Source organism: Dermacentor silvarum, chromosome 3 (genome assembly GCF_013339745.2).
Source record: "Dermacentor silvarum isolate Dsil-2018 chromosome 3, BIME_Dsil_1.4, whole genome shotgun sequence".
Lineage (NCBI taxonomy): Eukaryota > Metazoa > Arthropoda > Arachnida > Ixodida > Ixodidae > Dermacentor > Dermacentor silvarum.
The window spans coordinates 161,377,860-161,398,992 of NC_051156.1; the positions used below are offsets into that span (position 1 = coordinate 161,377,860).

The window sequence follows — 21,133 nt, forward strand, 5'->3', positions numbered from 1 at the left end:
GCGGGAACGGTAGCGAGAATGTCAGCGGCGGCGGCGGGCGGCTAATACCACCGATTAAGATCGCGCACAAAACGCCAAACCAGTGTTGTTCGGAACGGCGTTCCTGGAACTAGTTCCTTTTGTCAGGAACGGAGGAACGCCACCGTTCCATTAAAGGTCGGTGGAACTGTAAAGGTAACTCGTTACGTTTATGAAGGAACGGCAGTGGGAACGGCGTTCCTCCTGTAAACGTTCCACGGCATTGAACAGACTGCACGCACGTACGCAGCACATCATGCTGGGTGGATGGGCGACCACGTGAGGCGCAAAGAACTACCGCTCGTCTGTCACGTGACTGTACGGAATTTTTTTTCGTGAGTTCTCCGTTGTATTTTTTGGTAACTAGGCTTCAAAATTGTCACGTGACGGTCTCTCCTGTAGTTTCTTTCCTCCATGCCGGCCTGCCGCAAAGGAAACGTGACGTCAGGATCGCAGCGCCACTCGAGGGACATCGTGGTAGTTGGAAAGTTTCCAGTCCTCACGGGCACCGAACCCTTCCTCCCGATGCACAGGATGAGCTGTCGCGGTACTTGCTGGTACTGGTTGACTGTCCGCTGTCGCAGATGAAGAACTTCGAGGGATTGAACTTTTCTTCAAGTACAACACGGCAGTACCCTCAAGCGCTTCGGTGGAACGGCTCTTCAACACTGCCAACGAAGTGCTGACGAAAACATTTGCAGTGGCTTAGCTCGGCTATGCCAGGATATACGTAGCGTTCGGCCACATCGTTCAGAACCGGTAGACCTTGTGACATGGGCGGGTAACGATACCCATTGGTAACGCTAAAGAGTGGAATCTTCTGCTTAACGAGAAGGTTCTTGCACGTTCTACAAGCCCGCGGCGCGGTTTCACCGCACTTAGGCTTCGCCGCTAAACTCAACGTTTCACGCATGGCACTACTTACCGGCGTCAAGTCTTTCATGTGTCACAGTCTTTCACACACGTCGCACACATATCGAAACGGATTGTTTACGAAGTCCGTCTCGAGGGCCGAGTCGCACTGGCGCTTTCGCTAAGTTTCACCGCATAGCCAGTGAATCACCAAGCCTTGACGTCATCAACGGCGTCTTGTTTCTGCTGCTGACACGGTCGGGCTCGTCGCTAGACGTTCCTCCCTTAGCTCCGGTATCTCCGCAGCACGTTTAGCCTTCTGTTCGTTCTTCTACGCTCAACCGCTAATTGCCAGGCAACTACTTCGCGATCCGATGAGTTAAGGTTCTCCGCTCTTCTGCGCCGCTGAGCAGCGATTTCGCTCTCCTCCATGGCTATACGACACTGGCAAACGCCCAGCGCTATCGATCAAACACCCAGCGCAAACGCCAAGGGCAAACGCCGGGCAAATGCCCGGCGCGCCAGCTGTGCGCCGTGTGATGTCACTGCTCCTCGCACATGCGCAGCACGGCTCTCCAGGAGCCACGCGAAACTGCTGAACCTCGGCCAGTGTAGCTCAGGCTACAAAAATCACCAGCCCTTCCCCTGTCGAGAAAATGGGGTTAAGCGAAGCTTTTGGCAAGACGACGCTGCCGCAGGCGTTCCGCTTCGTTTGCCCTAAAGTCAGGGTCAGCGGCTCTTCGCTGAGGTTTGGCCTCAACATCGCGCTCCCTCAACTCGGGGTCCGCAGCTCTTCGCTGACGTTTCGCCTGGCCTTCGGAAGCTATCAGGCTAAAATCGGCGCGTCGACGACGAGCCCTTTCCCGCTATCAGCCACACGTGATTTCTCTTTCTCTTTCTCTCTTTCTTTCTTTCCTTCTTTTCTTTCCTTCCTTCATTATTTCTTGTCCGTGGTGCATATCCAATTCGGGTATGCACCACACATGAGTTTAATATTGTTAATCGTGATGTAACTGACGAGCATGTGAAGTTATTGATGTGATGACCAATCAGTCATGTTAGTGATACATTAGTACCCTTCCATGCCAATTTTGGTATATACCAAGGGAACGAGACGCGAGTTTTCGATAGGATTTTATCGTGACACCCCCCCCCCCCCCCACCACCCCCACCACCACCAACACTTGTGATGCAATACAAGATTCGCTTGAAAAACGGGTTCTTCTGTCAGGCACGAAGATTGAGATGCAACTCTTGCAGAGTTCAAACAAGGGACTTAAGTAAGTTGCGAATATGTATACTGGACGTTTCTTTTTTCCACTCATACTGCAATATTGAATTAGCATTCACTAAACGCCTATGTATTGTTCCTTTCAATGCGGTTTCTTGTGCAAGAAATTTAATTATATTGGTGCATGTGAGTAACTTGCTACTTGCACATCTGAAGCGCAGTATCCTTCGTGACTGCGCATTTCAAGACCGAAGTGGAAAGTGGCATATGTGTTGCACTTGTAATCGACGAGCACCAAAGTTGCAGTTAGACATATCTGGAGTATGTCCGTTGCTCCCTGAAAAAAAAAAATCGTATAGGAGCCGTTCATTGGATTCTTTGTATTTCCAGATAATCTGCTGCCGGCGATGTTCAAATTCCCATAACATACGTAGTTCGATGTGAGTTTTAAATTTCTCATTTTATTTCGCCTCAGGATGATCCGACACCATATTTTAATTAAAGAATCATAAAATGTTAGGTTGATGTAACGACACGTTCCAATGTTCAAAGTGTAACTGCGGAACGCGTTAATTTCGCATTAAAGGAGCTTGTAACGGCAACTCGTTTCAATATTGGGACGGAACGAGGAACGAGCTTTCGTTCCTGTTCAGAGGAACGTGTACAACACTGCGCCAAACGCACGCGGAAAACCAGACAAGACGACAGACGTCGTGGGGCGGAGAACGCATTAGCTTTAGGCAGCCTACATGCAAGGCAGAGCTTGCATGTAGGCTAGCTAATTCGCATGGACGACTATCGCCGCACCGAGGAACCGGAGGAAACTAGACATTCGCGACGGGACCGCCACCCCGGGAGAGCGGAAGGAAAGGAAGCTAGGCGCGCAGCCACAAACGATGACAAAGAGAGGGAGGTGCGAGCATAGACTTGAGTTTCCGTTGACGCACATGACAAAATCCACGGAACCCTAGCCATAGACAGCTTGACTGTGAAAAATATATGCAGATAACATCGACGGTAATTCTCCAGGTAAGCGAATAGCCCGCGCCACTCGGTTATGCGAGGGCCTACGTACGACGGTGTAACAGCAGCCCTCCCCTTTTCTCTCCCTCCTCCCTTCGCAACTCGGTGGCTCGAGAGCACGCTCCCTTCCCCTTAGCAAAAGTGAAAGGTGTTCACTTGCGAAAAAAATAAAAATAGAACATGAGCGGCGATTTAGCGGTAAATGCGAAAGAAATGCGCCGCAATACGATTTCCCTCAGAGGTCTCGGATCCACCAGATAGCAAGGTGGTGTTCAGAAGCTCACTCGCACTATGTCTTGCCTTTTCAAAGAGCAAACCGCAACTGACCGTGGTCAGCAGCAAACCGTCGGCGGTTGCACTAAGGCTGGACCCCGGCCCAAACGTCAAAATTAAATGTTTGTTTTTGCTTTTCGACGTGCCCTTGCACGTTTGCCAACTAATCAAACACCGGATATCGAAAAGAACTAGCACCTGCACCCCCCACACTCACACATTAACACAAATATATATATATATATATATATATATATATATATATATATATATATATATATAACATATAGGCGCCAAACGAATGTGGCGCACACCTTGGAGCACTTCATGTCAGTTGGCTACCGAGAAACAGATACTTCCCGTCGTGGCTTGATTTTACAGCGGATTCTACGACGGCGGGGTCCTCCACCGCGCTCACAGCGGGCTTCACCGGAACGGCGGCTACAAGCTCAACGGCGCCTACAAGTTCTACGGCGGCTACAAGCTCGACCAGTAAGTAAGCGTGAGGTTTCTCCTAGATGGTGCCGCTCAAGTGACTATGCCACGCCTTTGTGGAGCCAGGAACATTCGTGCCATGTCCTTGTGAGAACCTACACTCGGTTTCACACATCGCCAGCAATGCTGTTGAAGTACGGGATACATTTTTCAGTGGCTGCGTTGGCACTAACAAATAGTTCGGCGTTTTTGCCGTCAAATATGAGGAACTCTTCGTTATTTAGATTCAGCAATAAAGAGAACGTCCTGCCTTAATAAGCAGCACACCGTGCTAATCCTTGTTTGAGATAATTTTGGCTTTTGTTTCATTCTTTTCGGGTTTTTCATTTGCTGGTCGTTACGCCGGCCTCCAGTGCATGCTCGTGCTGCTCGCGAGAGCTACAGGTCAAAACCTCAATGAAGCGCGCGCTTATGATGACCAAAGTTACTGCGTAGATTCCACTGCGCTGCACGCTAAATACGAAACGGAGTGTAGGAAGTGATGTCGTAACATGCACGTTCCCTCGGGATGTGGCGTGAGGATTCGTGCGAAACTGGGCGAAAGTAATTAAACCATAGCCGACAGCTTTTGAGATAATTGACGCTTATTTGAAATAGGTGGCCGTTGTAGTACCTTTATAGACAACGAAGAGCAACCATGAAGCGCGTTTCGGATACCGCGAACTGAGTCCTAAATCAAGGATGCAGCGTCGACATGACCACCCACCACACAAATTTGTCCACGCATTGGAGGCGGCGCGTCTGGAATTTGAGAGTGACATCTAACCAAAATATTGGCAGTGCCACGTTCGTAGCACACCAGTCTGTTATATGCGCGGAGTTCGAAACCGAGTGTGTCACTGAGCAATCTTCGGGTCTCGGGCGGATACGGCCATGTAACAAAGAAATGTTTTTGTGAGGAATAATCGCATAACCACACCGGACGTATATATAGCGTACTTGGCCCGTGCTGCTGGCCGGTGTCGATTTTGTGCCTATACTACGCGAGGTGCACCCGCTTTTTTGGTAACAAACGTGGTTTGCCCAGCATGCAGCGTCCAGTGTAAAACAGGCGTGCTTGCACTGTGTGACATCCGGGATTATATGTTCCATGGTGTGGACACTTGAAGCTGTTTCTTTTGTGTGTCTATCTCGTCCAAGCCGGCAACCCTTTTGCAAACAGTGAATGTACAGGTGTGTCACGCGGCATAGTTATAGCAGTCCTAAATGATTACAAGAGACCTTGAGTGAATGTTAGCGTTTGACCTCACAAAGCAACAGCTGGGCTATGAGCACCAAGGAACATTGCAAGGACTCCCTTTATTTCGATCCCATAAGGTTTATCAAAGCAAATCTAAGTAAACAAGCGTTGCCGTATTTCGTTGGTAACGGAATGACGGCCCATAAGGACGGGGATCGAACGTGTGACCTCGCACGTCAACACAGAACGTACACTGTTGCCGATGAGCAACCACGGCGGGAAACTGGCGATAAAACACAAAGAGCATTTGTATTTTTGTTAACCTTTTCACGTTTGAGTCCGCCTCGCTGTTATATCTGAAGTCACAACATATAACGCCAAGCTTTACGCTCAGCGAAAGCGAGTAAAGAAGCTAGGACGCTATGCACTGTAAAAACAGTTGGCACCTTTTAGGGCGTATTTTTTGCCACAGAACAATAATCGTCATCTGTCTTGCCTGGCTGTCCTCTCTTTAACGCTGTGCGCCCAGTACTTCCACGTCACGAACGGCAAGAGCGTTATCAGCGTGACACAACGTTCTCGGCCGGAAAGTAGCAAGTGTAGAGTTATCAAGAAAGAAAACGCAAGCAAGACGGATGACTATTACTGTTATGTGGTAAAAATACACCCCAAAGGGTGCAACTGTTTTTATAAGGTATAACGTGAAGCTATTCTAATCCGTTTCTATGCGATTTCCGCTGTTACTCCTCCGCGATTGGTCAGCACTCTTCGGGCCCCGCCCTTATCGCTTGTCATTCACATGACGTCAGGAAACAGCGAGAAGTCCCTCTCTCAAAAAGACGAGTACGCACTGATTTTGCATCATAATGGCGGACAAGATAAAGAAAAAATATAACTTACCATTCTACCGCTCACCACGTCAAAGTATCCACTGCAGATGCAGTAATATTTCGGACAAAAAATGAAAAATTTTCCAGAATAGCCGGAGACTACTCGGTTTTCGCGTGGCAGTACAACGTTGTCGAGCCCTTTGCATGCCTCCGTGATTTTCGACCAGTAACCACAAGCTAACGAATGGACGCGGACCAATGGCAGACGCCGGCCCCACTCCCCTCATCCGTTAATCTCCTCATCCGTTTAGCTCGGTCCCACTGAAACCTTCTCTATTCCTGCGCGCTCCTCGCCTCTTGTCCGCCAACTATAGATAAGAAAATCCTGTCAAGGCTCGCAAAGCTATTGGCTTTGAAAGCAAACGTAAGTGGCCTCCAATAAACGAGGAGATTGTTTGATTGGGCTATGCAAACAACGTTACTGGCCACCACACGATGTTTGCAGTCCGCGGTTACGTAAATTTGTCCTGAAGAGTTACAGTCGGCAGTTATTTGACGTCATATTGCCCCTGATGTCAGTCTTATTCCCGCGCAGCCCGCCACGAAGACCACGTCTCACCGAGGCACGAGAGGCATAGGAAGCATAGGAAGCATAGGAAACATAGGAAACATAGGAATGAAGCCACAGAAGAGGATGGTAAGTGGGAGAGGTTGCTGCAGCGACTTCTCATGTAAGACAGACCAAGTACTGTGCAAGTGGCGTTTGCGTGAAAGACTATAAAAAAGTAAAATAATAAAAACACATAAACCATCTATAACTATAAAGGCGAGGTATGTTGGAGTGATGAGAATAACGCAAAAAAGAAAAAGAAAAAGAAAAGGAAAACGGCGTGCATTCAAGTGTCGACCACGCTTATGTGCCAGCTATATCTGGCGCGGGGTAGGTAATCAGAGCAACAGTAAATTTGCATTATAATACGATCTATAGAGTTCAAATCTCTTGATTTGAGGGTTTTATTGCCTATAGGCTGTCGCCCAGCACCTGAAGGACTTCACGAAGGATGGTGTGAATGAAGATAAATAATATTGGTTCGGAGAGTGAGGTATTCATTCAGAGAGGTGGTACGTGGAAAGCAATGTGCGTTGTGTTAAGTGTACCAACACGGCACTTTTGGTCAGCGGGGAATTCTCATAAAGGTGTGAGTTTATGAAAGACGGGAAGTCCCTGCAGTGAGAGAAGGTAGAGGTGTCTGGTAGCCTAAATAAAGCGATAGATTGTGAGGGGGGTTAGCACTCACCATTGTGAGCCCGTGGAAAGCAATCGTACGGTGAAGAATTCACCCTATAGATAGCTCAATTGTCAGAGAAGCAATGCGAGGCACATTTCGATAAGAGCGCTCGAGCCATGGTACTTATGGCAAGGTGAAGAATACGCGAATAATAGGAAGTGAGTGACTAGGGCGAAAAGTAAGAGTTACATGTGTGACCGCCTACCACTCTTTACGATAACGTTTTGCGTTTGTGTCACCTTAAGGAAGGAGACGACGATTATTGTTAGGAATGGCCCGTGAAGCACCGGGACCACGGCGCGGGAATGGTAGATTGACTAGGACATTATTTCAGCAATACCATGCATTCACAGCCAATTTGTCACCGTTAGACAAAAGTGTGATGTGCATCAAGCGCATGCTAAGTCTACATCGCTAACGCTTCATGCGCATGCGTTTTCATTGGTGGGTTGCGTATTTACGGTACCAACCCATGGTATACCGGTTGTAACGCCGAACTGCATGTCTTTTAATGTTCCACCAATTGCTCGTTTTATTGCAGATGATATGTAAGTATTCCGCGTTTTTAATTTTAAGAATAATAAATAATATTCAGGGCTAAAACATTCACTATGGGTGGACTTTCTAATGCCGAAAAAGAGCGCTAAGAGCAGAGCTCGACGACGAAGCGCATAATTCAAGACACTATTCCGTCTGATTCATGTACCACTGAAGAAAACCTCTCGTATAACGTGATTTCGACAGGCGATTGGGCTTCCACAGTTCTAATTTTACTCATTCAAAGAGCAGCTTTGAGGACAAAGCAGGTGCATCAAATAAGAAGGAAGAAATTGCGTAAAAGTTTCTTAAGGGCTTATAATGTAAGGGATAAATAAGTAAACATCAAAAAGTCAGCTGTTATGTTTATATATCTGGAGGCTATTCATCTGGAGCACATATTCAACCAAAGTAGAACGGCTGTGGATGGACCTATTTTACAAAAAAGTATTCCACCATGTCATGCTGAGGTGTACACCTGAATAATTCCTCGGCAGAGGGCAAAAATCAGAACTAACAATTCTAGGTGAACTTCGTCGCGAAGACTTATTGTGCTCAAAAGTGTCTAAATTTCGTCTTAGTGGGTCTGAAATGGTTTGAAAAAAGGTTGTCGACGCGTAGGGTACAATCAGAGGAAAACATTAGTGGCAGAATTTAATTGAAGCGTCTCATATTAAGAGAGCTACGGACGATTAGAAGTTACGATCCTTCCTAGGCAAGCTTCTTCTTCTGAACTCGTTCTCCGAGTAATCGGGGCTAAGCTCCGCCTTCACTGGCTCTGCATCATGATGCGAAGTCTCGTCGTCTACTTCCGGTTGTCTTGGAGCAAGCGCGCGAAGCCTCTCCAACATCTCCGCTAGCGCTTGGCCTTCGATCTCCCGCGAGAGCTGTCCAAACAGCGTCGTTGGGAGCGTCCCGTCCCAGTGCCGAGCGTGTCTGGTATTCCGGTAACCACAGGCGAGCTGGGTGTTTCGACGGATGGGCGGAAGCATAAATTCAAGCCCCTCCATACTACTACCACTCTGGTGGTGGGGCTTTAGCGTAAACGGGTGTGCCCTGCACGGTGCAGTCACCTGGAGGCTCAGAGTTTAAGCAATCAAACACAGAGCTACTATTGCTGTAACCAAGCGTAAAATATTTTAAGTGAAACGAAAGCTCGAGACCAACAGTGTCCGCGTAGCTCGCGTCAACACGGAGAACGCTGTAACACAAGCAGACTGCACTTGCTGTGTGCCGAAAGTGCTTGACTGTATAGGGATCAATTGTCTTTGTGTATTCTGTTTCGGTTACAATTTTTAAATAAACAAATTACCTACATTTCAACTATTACTAGTTCGCTACACTAACAATATTTGTTCATCATAACGTCGATGACGCGACCCGGGTAGCCAGCCGGATAGCTCGCCCAAATGACGTCCATCGGGCTAAGCAGTCATGCTAAGCAGAAGCCGTCAAGGGGGTGGCTGAAAACTCAGGGGAGCAATCGGCAGCTGATGCACATTTTCAAAAACCTCATAATACATGACATGCTTTACGCGGAGCGCTTAAATGTGTCACTTAATGATGAAAAGAACCTCCGTTAACGACTCATTACGTTTGTAGAAAACCATCAAAATCGTTTCAGTGTTCGTTTAAGCACCCCTGACGGGATGTGGTTGGCAGATACGCGTTGTTAGGATAGGAATGAACACATTTATTGAAAAAATTGGAGCAGGTATTTGCTGGGTGCTACTTTTATCATGTTACTATAGTTTCTAGTGCCATATAAATTACGCTACTAGTTATTTATGCTCCGTTTCGCGCGCAAACACCGGGTGCAGTAGAAGTTTGAAGGAGTTCTAGAACTGGTTGCACCGACAATTAAAAACTAAATGCATATCATCAACCAATGTGAAAGCAGCATGTGATTCTGCTGAGCCTTTAATCCGCAAATGTAAGCCACTCGGCATGCACTGGTAGATACTTGTTATTGAAAGGCGTGGTAGTAGTAGCTGTTCATTGTGAAGGCATGTATTGCCATGTATAAGAAAATATGGCGCAATTTCACGAGCAATCAACAAAGTCGTGAAGTGCGTGAGAAACACAAACGACTCTTTAGCGACGTGTGTGGTATGATATATTTTCACGATCGCACTATCAGAACACGTTATACAGGTTTTCCCCCTCGGTGTAAAACGGAGTACACTGAAGAAAACCTCTCGCATAACGTGACTTCGACAGACGATTGGGCTTCCACAGTGCGAATTTTACTCATTCAAAGACGAGCTCTGAGGACAAAGCAGGTGCATCAAATAAGAAGGAAGAAATTGCGTAAAACACTTGTCTCTCCTCTTTACACGCACATGCATAGTATACAGTCTGATGCTTGTGCCCTTTAAAGGGGCACACAAAGGAAATTGACTGCTGTTGAGATAGGCTTGCTGAGAGTAGGCTTTTGTAAGGTGAATTGCGTACATGCACAAATATAATTATGAACCATTTTGCCCAGGAAACCCGCTTTCTTGCGGGTGAGATAAAAGCCAGATAAATATAGTTTAAGCTTGTCTCCCGCGTACAGATGGTTTCAGTGTTTACAAACAAACCTCGCTTGCCGCTGATTGGTTGCCCCATCGGAACTTCCGGCAGGAGAGCTAGAAGGACTTCCGGCTATATGTTGTTTGAAGGCATGCGCGACGTGAGGCCGGCGTGTCGATATTTGCACTGCTTGGTGGAATCTGTGATGAGTTGATTCTACATCGTGAATATTGTCGAGATGACGAGCGACTACTTTAGGGCGCTTAGCACCGAAGCAAAAGAACGGTATCGCCAAAAGTTGATGTTTAGAGACAGAGAGCTGCCCGATCCGCTGGACGATGATGTCGTGCGATTTTCGTTTTCGCCGGGCTCCAAACACCTTCCCTCAGTTACAACCCCACAGCAACAAGCGGAGCATCTTAGTGAGGACATGCAATGAACGCAGACTGTTGTCTTCAAGGCAGGTAATGGGACTGCCGAAAACTAGAAAAACTTTAATAGCACTTTTTTCTTCTTTCTGGGGTTTTACGTGCCAAAACCAGTTCTGAAAATGAGGCTCGCCGTAGTGGAGGGTTCCGGATTAATTTTGACCACCTGGGTTCTTTAACGTTGCCCTACAACACAAGCAGACGGGCGTTTTTGCATTTCGCAATTGCACTTTTATTGCTGCAGGATGGATGATGAAGTGGTAAGCTGTGCATGTGTACATGCAAATGTTTTCTGCGTCATATGCCTTGTTTCTGCCTTTCAATATGCATTCACAAATAACTGTACATTCTCAAAAGTCATTTAGTGCAAGAAGCCTAGGTCGACTGAAATGGGATTAACTTAAATGCTCACGAATTTACCACACTTCTAACAAAACGAAACCTGTAGTGTTGGGCACGAGATTGCAATCCATATTTGGCCTCCGTTAATTCGTAAATGCTTTCAGAATGTGGCCGAAACTTCCTACATGCATGTACGGAAATCGCAAACTTTTCTACGTTTCTGCTCTGCGATACCGATACGAATGCTCACATGCCGCCGCGGTGGCTCAGCGGCTACGGTGCCCGGTTGCTGACCCGAAAGACACCTTTTGGGCCCCGGCTGTCGCATTTCGATGGAGGCCAAATGCTAGAGGTCCGCGTACTGTGCGATGTCAGTGCACGTTAAAGAACCACAGGTGGTCGAAATTACACGAGCCCTCCACTGCGGCGTCCGTCATAGCCTGAGTCGCTTTGGGACGTTAAACATGATATACCAACGTGCACATGTACCTAGGTAGTAAAGCTGCAGAAGTGCACTTGTGGCCCAGATACGAAAAACATTAAAATAAAACGACGGCAGCATGACACCCGTTAAACAATAATTTTAACTCATGTTCGTAGCATGGCGATCCACGCCGAGGCAAGAAACTGGATGAGTGGGCAAACTCGGGGCGAGAGTCCAGCTGCTCTCGCGTGAGTTACACGACATACGGCCAGAACAATCACGCAGTAGCACTTTTATTATTCAGCATTATAGCAGTCCGGCTACTTCACGTAGTAACGTACCTTGGATGAAGTGAGCTGAGCAAATCTGGGAGCTCTTGGTAGGCTCCCAGATTTGAAAAACACCGTTGACGAGTAAACGTAATGAAAACAGTCGATGCTCCAAGATCTACTCGCCGTCCCGCAACGCACTGAATGCCACAAGTCGCACTTATGTCGATATACCCGAAAAATAACACAGAATATGCGCAGGACGAGCGCTGCGAGTGAACAAATACCAGAAAAAACGAGCAAAAGGAACGGCTACCGGAAGTTTCCTAAGGGCGCCAGATGCCGGCGCACAGCGTTGCCAGAGCGTGGTGGCGCTGGATGAAACCGTCTATACGCGTAGTGTTGAGGCCAGCCTAATGGCAGGTATCTCACTTAATCCTCGCCTGCTAAGTCCGCTTTTGGGCAGCAACGTTTTCTTTAATGGGGCATGTCGAGTCTTCACGTGCTTTGGGAAACATAGTATCCTGCACGCTTCATAATCACATCATGGTTTTGCCTCATAAAACCCGATAATTTAACGATGTTGTCCTTCAGTATTGATTTCTTGATATACAGCCAATACACGACTAGTTTCAATACACCACCGCTGGCATGAAGCATATGTTGTGTGCTACCATGACAAACCTGCTTACCGTATGACGTGATGGTCAAAATAAACTTATTATTATTATTATTATTATTATTATTATTATTATTATTATTATTATTATTATTATTATTATTATTATTATTATTACCCTTCGAAGAGACAGGGGGGTTAGAATAAAAAAAATTGAAGGACGCTTAAGCTTCCCCTTTAAGGGTGGGACGCGATAGCATTCAAACATCCCTGGCTGCTTATCAGGCTTTTTTCTGGTATACTCAAATTACAATCCGACGCTATCACGCCTGTAGGTTGTGGTTAAGTCGTACTTTACGATTTTTCTGACGAATTTTACTTTGAGAAATTCAATTTTTGTTCACTAACGCCTTGCGGCACGCGGAGGGCCTGTGTGGTCGGGATGGTTCGGGATGTTGTGGTTCGGCATGATTATTTCCGCCAGACGCCGATGCTTAACGCCGACGCCAAAACCGCATTTTCTGCGACACGGGGCCCTTAATGCTATCGCGTTAAACAGATCAGAGTGTTGCTGAGGAGGCGCACCCACCAATTTCTTTCTTAAATTTTCTAGGAAAATCCACCGATGGCCATCTGCCCACTATTTCCGTCATCGTTGCTTCGAACCCAACCACAACGGGAAAGCAGCGAGAACTAGTGTTATGGCGATGGCAGCGCATGCGCTCTGGGCGTGGGCAAATGAGTCTATTATTGATCAATTGCCATTAACATTCGCGGTGCCATATACCAAAACGTCTAGGGGGGGGGGGGGGTGGAGATGTACATTAAATAGCCAGCCTTCCCTTCGCAACTTATCCCGTAACCTACACCTCCAGATGCAAGGAAGCAAGAGGAAGACACCGTATCCCATCTATACATTTTAATAAAAAAAGGTCTCTCTCTCTCCCTAACAAGCGTTGCCACCTACCTTTCGTTTCACGTTCTATCTGCGGACCCTGAAGCCACCCTCAGGCTTGGCGAAAAAAACATAGTCTGCGGATAGCGTATACGCTGCTGTGATCATCTCAGCTAAATTTTGCAGTTGTGCGCGGCGCGTGGATCTCGAAAGCGGAACGCGAAGTAATCTTTCGCTCAAACCCCCTGTCTTCGTTAGAAGCCTGCTCCTCACTCTATTCTGGACGCTTTATCTTGTAATATAGCGGATTCCCATACGCGGCTGCTATTGGCCAATAGCTGACATAATCAAGAAGGATGTTCGGATCAGAGCACTTCTTCCTACTGTTACGGTGTATATTTGTTGACGCAGTGTAATAAACAGCGATAGTAAGCTTTTGAATTTTGATAATTATGCACTTCCGGAAGAAGCCGATAGTCGTTGGCTCACGCTCGGCCGCGGCTGCCCGCGTAGCAGCAATTAAACTTTGGCCACCCTGCTTATCGGTGTCATAGTCGTTTGGGCCTCGCTAATTTCGACTAGTTTTGAACACTCGGGCTCGAACTCGAACCACGCGAAACTTAAGGCCAGACCACGTGCACGCTTGCCAGCGTGTGCTCACTCTTCGCCGCTGCTGGTCAGACGTGTCGGCAGACTTAGCTTCGTAGTGAGCTATTCGTAACGCTTCAAAATGCGCAAGTTGAATGTGGCTTCTATACATCGGTCAAGCTGGTGCAGGACAAAGCGGGTCCGCACTACGCAGCACAGCCTGATAGGATCATATGAGCACTCTATCCTGGTCGTGCACAAAGCTAGTGCTGCGGTTGCACGTAGCTGTGGTCTGCTACGTAGTGTAGATACCGCGGCCGCCACTGGGTGCCGCGACGAGCCGTTGGCTGAGCGCAACCGAGGCGCCAAAATCGTAAATAGTGGCGTCTACTTGAGCTTTCCGAAATCAAATTTGAACTGCGCGCCACGGTGACGTTTAGTAGGCGAAGCGCGGTGCGCACACCCCGCTTTGTCGTAGCCTTCGCAGTGCAAATGATTGAAGAAGGAGCGGCAGCACCGTGAACGATGTGTTTGATTGCCAATAACGCCACTTCTTCTGAAGGTGTTGAATATTTTTTAGCGGCAATGTTTTCCAGAAATAGTGTAATTTAAGGAGGAAAGCGGAGGAAGCCACCTTGATGCACCATCAGACGCCACTCACGTCCAGGCCTCCGCGTCGCCTGCCTAGCGAAGGAAACAAAGAAAAAAAAAACTTCCGATACATGCAGGCGCGTCCTGCACCGAGCTATAACGGTAAACATTTGTTAGCCGGTGGAAAGAAGTCTCCGGTGAAAAATAAACAAGTACACGTGTCAATATATACTTCCCATATATGTTCTCTTCTGTACGCTGCTTAAATTAGGCCACGGTACACATTTTAACATATGCTGACTCAAGAGTGACTTGATCTTGCAGCCCACCAACAGGATATCGTCCTGCCTACCTCTGTTCCTGGTAAGCACTGCTCTAGTTCACTTTAGGAGATACAGCATTCTGAAACTTGTAAGCTGCAGTGTCATCCGTGTATACTTATTTTGTTTACTTGGAACTCCTGAAGGCATGCCTCATAGTACGACGCAAACACAATGCAACTTGCAAATAGTAAAAACAGCGTTGGAGCAATACGTTAGTCACCAGAGTAGTGATTCGAAACTGATTACGTTAAAAAAGTAATATCGTTTATCTCTCACAGATCATTAGAAGGTGTGAAAGTGAACTAAAACATCATTTCAAAGGACAGTTTTAGTAAAGGGTCAAGGTTGGATGCTGCTGTGGTTGATAGCGAGCGGGAAGAAATCGTGTTGATAATGCGCTCGAATACTTGCATCCGGTTATATTTGTTACGTCTTATAGCGCAGGATGCTCTCGCAAACGCAAGAGCTGCGACGATAACGAGCTGCAACGATCAAGAGTAAGACGATAAGATGAGTGATCATTGGAGAGTGCGGGCGTCATAAATTAGACGTGTCTTGCGGCATGTACAAAAGCAACCTTAGTGAAACGTCGGCCATATCAATGGCAAATATTTAAGTGACCTTTCGTTTGATCTGATTAAATTTTGGGAACACAGGTATCATACTGTTTACAGAGATGCTGTTCACTTATATAATTACGCGAATCAGAGTTTTATACGATAGCACTTTAAATTCTATTGAAGCGTTGAATAGTGCAGTTCTAAAGTTCCGAGCTTTCTAAGCGCCTGTTCTGTTATGTATTCAATATGATGAGATTATGGCATACATGTGATGACAACTCGAAAGCACTGAACTAAAATACCTTTTACTGAGTTGTTTACGGAATATATAAATTTCGAAGGTTGGCTCTTTGCATACGATACTACAACAGTTCTCTATAATTTAATCGTCACCACCTAGATATAACGTAAGTGAGAGACCTGACGCAAGAATCAACAGGCTAACTCTTGATGTAAGGTAATGTAATGTAGTGTAATAGAATAAATGTTGATTTAGCGCAGTGAAGTAAGTAAGTGACAAAATTGCCAACATAAATGTTAAAGGACATATTTCTAATGAAAGCTTCATGTTGCATTTGCAACTGTAGCAAGTCAACTCTTCTGTTTACCAGACCACGGTTAATTAGAATGACTTAGATGTGTAGGCTAGCATCAATCAGCATAGGCTGAACATCACTCGTTGGGAACGAATCGCTAAGCTTCAGTCGCTCGTCTGTGCAGCTACCTTTGATTGGCACCACACTGGCGTTTCGTCTAACTACCCTTTCATATGCATGAATCTGCTAGAGGGATCCTCGTGAAATTGAGCGTATCGCGTTGTAACGTGACTCTTATACCGACAGGCCTCGGAGATCACGTCTCGTTCGCAATTGTTCAGGAGCCTGTAGAGCACTGTAGTATCTTAGAAATATGGTTAATAACACCCTTGTGGGAACTTGAAAAAGAGAAACACGAATAGTTTCGTGTGAAAGACGCTAGTACAATGCGCATGTTATTATAAATGTTTCTATTTTGTCGAAGGCGATACTATGCTTCTCGTTCCGGCGATGATGTGTGATGTACCATTGCTCACAATCCATTTTGAATAAGTGAAATCGAAAATATGACAGAACGGCTGTCTGGTAGAGACGAAGCGTTATGATAGACATGGGGTCAGGAAAGAGAAAAATAATCCAACACCTGAAAACCACAGCTGACACTGTTAACAAAAACAGTTTAAATTAAATTGTTAAATATAAATTGAATTTAAATATAAATGTTAAATTTAAATTGTTAAAAACAGTTTTTAATTTATAACCCGTACACGCTAGATGTCTCGTTGGCATTATACGAAGTACTTAAGCCACCATTTCATCGCTTTTTTAATTTCCCTCTAAATAACGCTTCTATGAGAGAGTTAAAACGCTAGCATTACTAAATTTTGAGTGACGGCTGTTTGTCTTCACTGTTGATCGCTTGTTCACGAGTAATCGAGAAATTCACGGGGCTTTCACGTTTAAGTTCACTTTGACGTTGGGCCCAATCAGAGTGTTTCGCGTGTGGTTGCCAGTGATCGTGCAATGACGCACCACGCCGCAGAAACTCGTCAACGAACGTAGCATGCGCGGTGAACAGAAAGTTATATCCTTAGGTACTTGACATGTTTGCGTGTTCTTGAGAACGGTATTCTAAACTTACCAAATGTTACAACCGCAGGGAAGTCGAAGCCGTGGTTCTGCTCCTGTTCCTCTTCCTGATTATTCTGCTGGGAACTCTGTGCTACGTGCTGTTCATTTTTCTCACAGGTGAGCAAATTGTTCACATTTAGGATGCCACAATACGTGGCACAGTACGAGGTGTGCTCCTTCGCAGTTATAATTATTTCCTTTTTTTTTTTGGGGGGGGGGGGGGTGTTACGTGCCAGAAATCACGATGTAATATGGGGCACTCTGTAGTTGGGGTGCTCCGGATTAATGTTGACCATCAGGGGATCTTTAACGAGCCCCTAATGCACGCGACATGGGCGATTTAGCATTTTGACCCCATGAAAATGCGGCCACCGCAGCCGGGATTCGATCCGGCGACCTCGTGCTTAGCACCGCAACAGCACAGCCAATGTGCATGGTGACGTTTCCTTCGTAGCGTGTTAAATGCTTATAACCTCGGCCGGTCGCGGTTATAAGTGACGACTCCTACTAGAGAGACTTCACTGGATAAATTGGTGAAATTAAAGCTGTATCCAGATTCATTATCTTGAGGAGCACCGTGCGTCGTGTGCCCTGTTTATTGGTGATGATGATAATCAATTACTCGATATTTATTTTGTGTGCCCAGGACCACTTAGATGTCTAAATACTGGCGCATAGAGAGAGAAAAAAGTAAAGCATAAAACAACTACGACCAATGTTACAGGATCAAAATTGATCAGAAACAAAAAAATATTGAAATAGACAGGTGCATCATGTGCGATAACTAAGCAATAACGTAAAATTGAATACAACGTACATTACATATATACACGGAAGGAGAAAGAAACTATGGGAGGATAAGAAAGAAGTGTAGCTCAAAAAAAAAAAGGCTTAAGAGAACGTGCGAAGCTTGAAACACAAGGAAGACAACACATTCTTAAAGCTTTAATCAAAGAGAAAATGACAGTTATATCCACTTTACATTCACTGAAAATGCGAGTGTCTGCTGGAAGAGGGTTCATGTTTCCTGATACTCTTCAGCGGTTCCCGCGGTGAAGCACTAGGTAGTAGAGGCTTACATGTAATGATTTCATGTATGATTTTGTTTAAAAGGGGAAGTTGGTGTGACTACACCAGCAGCAAAGTGGTGGATCTGTAGGATGATTATTCAGAGTTCAAAAGTTTTTCTGGCGGGCGAGGTCAGAAAAGGATGTTTATATATAATCGAGATATTTTCCTGTTCATGTAGGACTAATATGCTATTTGAATAGCTTGTGCCAGTCCCCACCGCCGAGGCGTATTGAAGTAATGGAAGACGTATGGCTGTCAACAATTTGAGAAAGTAAAGTGGGGTACGGAATTCACTTGTAAGTCTGCAGACGGAACTGAGCGCCCGCTGACCACGTGGTGCTGTCGCTTAGGGGGCACGCATAGAAGCATGCCGAGATCGCCTATTTCTGCAACCCTGGTCAATACTGTACGATCGACAGAATAAGGGAAGAAGATATTACGCGTTTTACACGAATATTAAATAATGTTTGCTTTGGGTGCTTTCAGGAATTTAAAGTGAGGCCGTTCAGTTGACATCATGAGGAGAGTGAATATCTGTTGTACAGCAGAGCGCTGCAGTCCGTAATATTGTGTAACTCCTTAGATATTTTGATATCTAAGGAGTTACAGCGTAGAGAAGTACAGCGTAGAGGAGTCAGCGTAGAGGAGTCAGCGTAGAGAACAAATAGACTTCTGCGCTGGCTGAGAAAACTTCAATAATGAAAATTGGGGAGGAAGACCAAATAATCAAATAATGAATCAATCATTTAGCGTGCCCTGGAAGACCCTCAGAACAACTTTTTCTTGAACGAGTCGATGTTTACTTAACATGATACTTAGTAGCGGAAAAACTCGAAATAAAAGGTAACAGTGAGATGCGAGAGTAAAGGAAAGACGAACGCTACGTCTTTCCTTTCCTCTCGCCTCTCACTGTTACCCTTTATTTCGAGTTTTTGAGCTAAGTAACAGGCCGAGGAACAACCCTAGGATCTGAGTGCTGGCGCACACATGCTTTGAAAGGAAAAAAAAAACAGTAAAAAAATCCACGCATCTCCACAAAGTGAATCATGACGAGTGGGCGAAGCACTGGGGATCGTGTTTACCGTAAATCACCCGTGACATTGCCCACTCGCGCATGTAAATGAGTGACAACGCGTGTGTACAGTATATACAATGTTTTATTTGCCTTCGTCTTCTTTCTGGGGTTTTATGTGCCAAAACCAGTTCTGATTATGAGGCACGCCGTAGTGGAGGGCTCCGGAATAATTTTGACCACCTGGGGTTCTTTAACGTGCACTACAACGCAAGCACACGGGCATTTTTGCATTTCGCATGTCGTGTTGAGTTCTGGATTCCGTTTGCCCTTCATTATCACTGCTTTGTGGTCCGTGAAATGTATGTACAGCCAATGGTTCTTCGATTGGATCTAGCCTGAAGTTGGCAAAGACAAGGTTCCCCTGGTGGTTGTTGGTTGTTTCCAGTCATACGAAATGCATCGTAGAGCGTATCGAAACGTCATATACAGCACAAGTCAGTCGACTTCGGTGATGTCTACGTTGGTCTCCGACAAGTATGAAGCGGTTGTTCTTGTACTTTGTTTCGTATTCGCGCATGGCTAGATCGATGTACTTTTCTACGTTGCATCGGGAGAGATTCGGGGCCAAGTACTTGTCTCAAGAGCAGCGAGAGTGTTGCCCCTTCCACCTAATAGTTTGGCCTGGTACTATCGACTGCTATCATCATGATGACTACTCTTAACGTTATACTTTCTTCCTGTATCGCTGCTCCCATACGGTAGAAAAAGAAATTTATTGTATTTCCTGTGTTCCCATATTTCAATATCCAGCTCCACCGGAACCTACGACGCACAGATCGCCGATGGTCACGGAGGAGACAACTACATACGATACTAGTGACGTTACCACAGACTTCACCACGCCTCCACCTCCTCCTCCGCCACCTCCACCACCTCCTCCACCTCCTCCGCCTCCTCGGCCACCTCCCCCTCCACCTCCGCCACCTCCGCCTCTTCCACCTCCTCCCGCCTCCTCCGCCTCCTCCGCCTCCCCACCTCCTCCACCTCCCCCGCCACCCCACCTCCCCCGCCACCTCCGCCTCCCCCGCCTCCCCCGCCACCTCCGCCTCCCCCGCCACCTCCACCTCCTCCGCCACCCCCGCCACCTCCACCTCCCCCGCCACCCCCACCTCCTCCACCTCCCCCGCCTCCTCCACCTCCCCCTCCACCTCCGCCACCTCCGCCTCTTCCGCCTCCTCCACCTCCTCCGCCTCCTCCGCCTCCCCCACCTCCTCCACCTCCCCCGCCACCTCCACCTCCCCCGCCACCTCCGCCTCCCCCGCCTCCCCCGCCACCTGTGCCTCCACCGCCTCCTCCACCTCCCCCGCCACCCCCGCCTCCTCCACCTCCCCCACCACCTCCGCCACCTCCGCCTCCTCCGCCTCCCCCGCCTCCTCCACCTCCTCCGCCACCTCCTCCACCTCCCCCGCCACCCCCGCCTCCTCCACCTCGACCACCTCCTCCCCCTCCTCCGCCACCTCCACCTCCTCCGCCTCCCCCGCCACCTCCACCTCCTCCGCCACCCCCGCCACCTCCACCTCCCCCGCCACCCCCACCTCCTCCACCTCCCCCGCCTCCTCCACCTCCCCCTCCACCTCCGCCACCTCCACCTCCTCGCCTCCTCCACCTCCTCCACCTCCTCCGCCTCCGCCGCCTCCCCCACCTCCTCCACCTCCCCCGCCACCTCCACCTCCCCCGCCTCCCCCGACTACAACATCCACCACGCCACCTCCGGTTTGCCCCGATACTCCACCAACTGCTGAACGTGAGTGGATTTATGAGGGTTCGCCTAGATGCAGGAATGCGTTGGAAGCCGCGGTAGAATCACCTCCCAGTAAACAATTGTCTCGCTGATCTATGAAATAGGCCCGAATTAAGACTGACATCCTAGACGTCAAAATCAAAGACAGTTACAATTTTCCAAGAGAAACCCAGGACGTCTAAAGTATGTTCTTTGACTTGAGAAACAGATGGCCTATAGGTTTTTATCGCATGACCTATAATGTATGTTGCAATGACGGACATATATAGCTTTTTTCAATGCACACACCAATAATTGT

At 47.2% G+C, this 21,133-nt stretch overlaps 1 protein-coding gene across 1 annotated transcript; it reads left to right on the forward strand.

Moving 5' to 3' along the window:
* Positions 1-19,971: 19,971 nt before the first annotated feature.
* LOC119444967 (uncharacterized) lies at positions 19,972-20,836 on the forward strand (the record flags this gene model as incomplete). The annotated part of the gene is given in 3 exon segments (XM_037709304.2): positions 19,972-20,370; positions 20,412-20,655; positions 20,658-20,836. Coding segments are annotated over 3 exon segments (822 nt in total), but the record flags the coding sequence as incomplete, so codon positions are not given.
* Between the last annotated feature and the right edge of the window lie 297 nt (positions 20,837-21,133).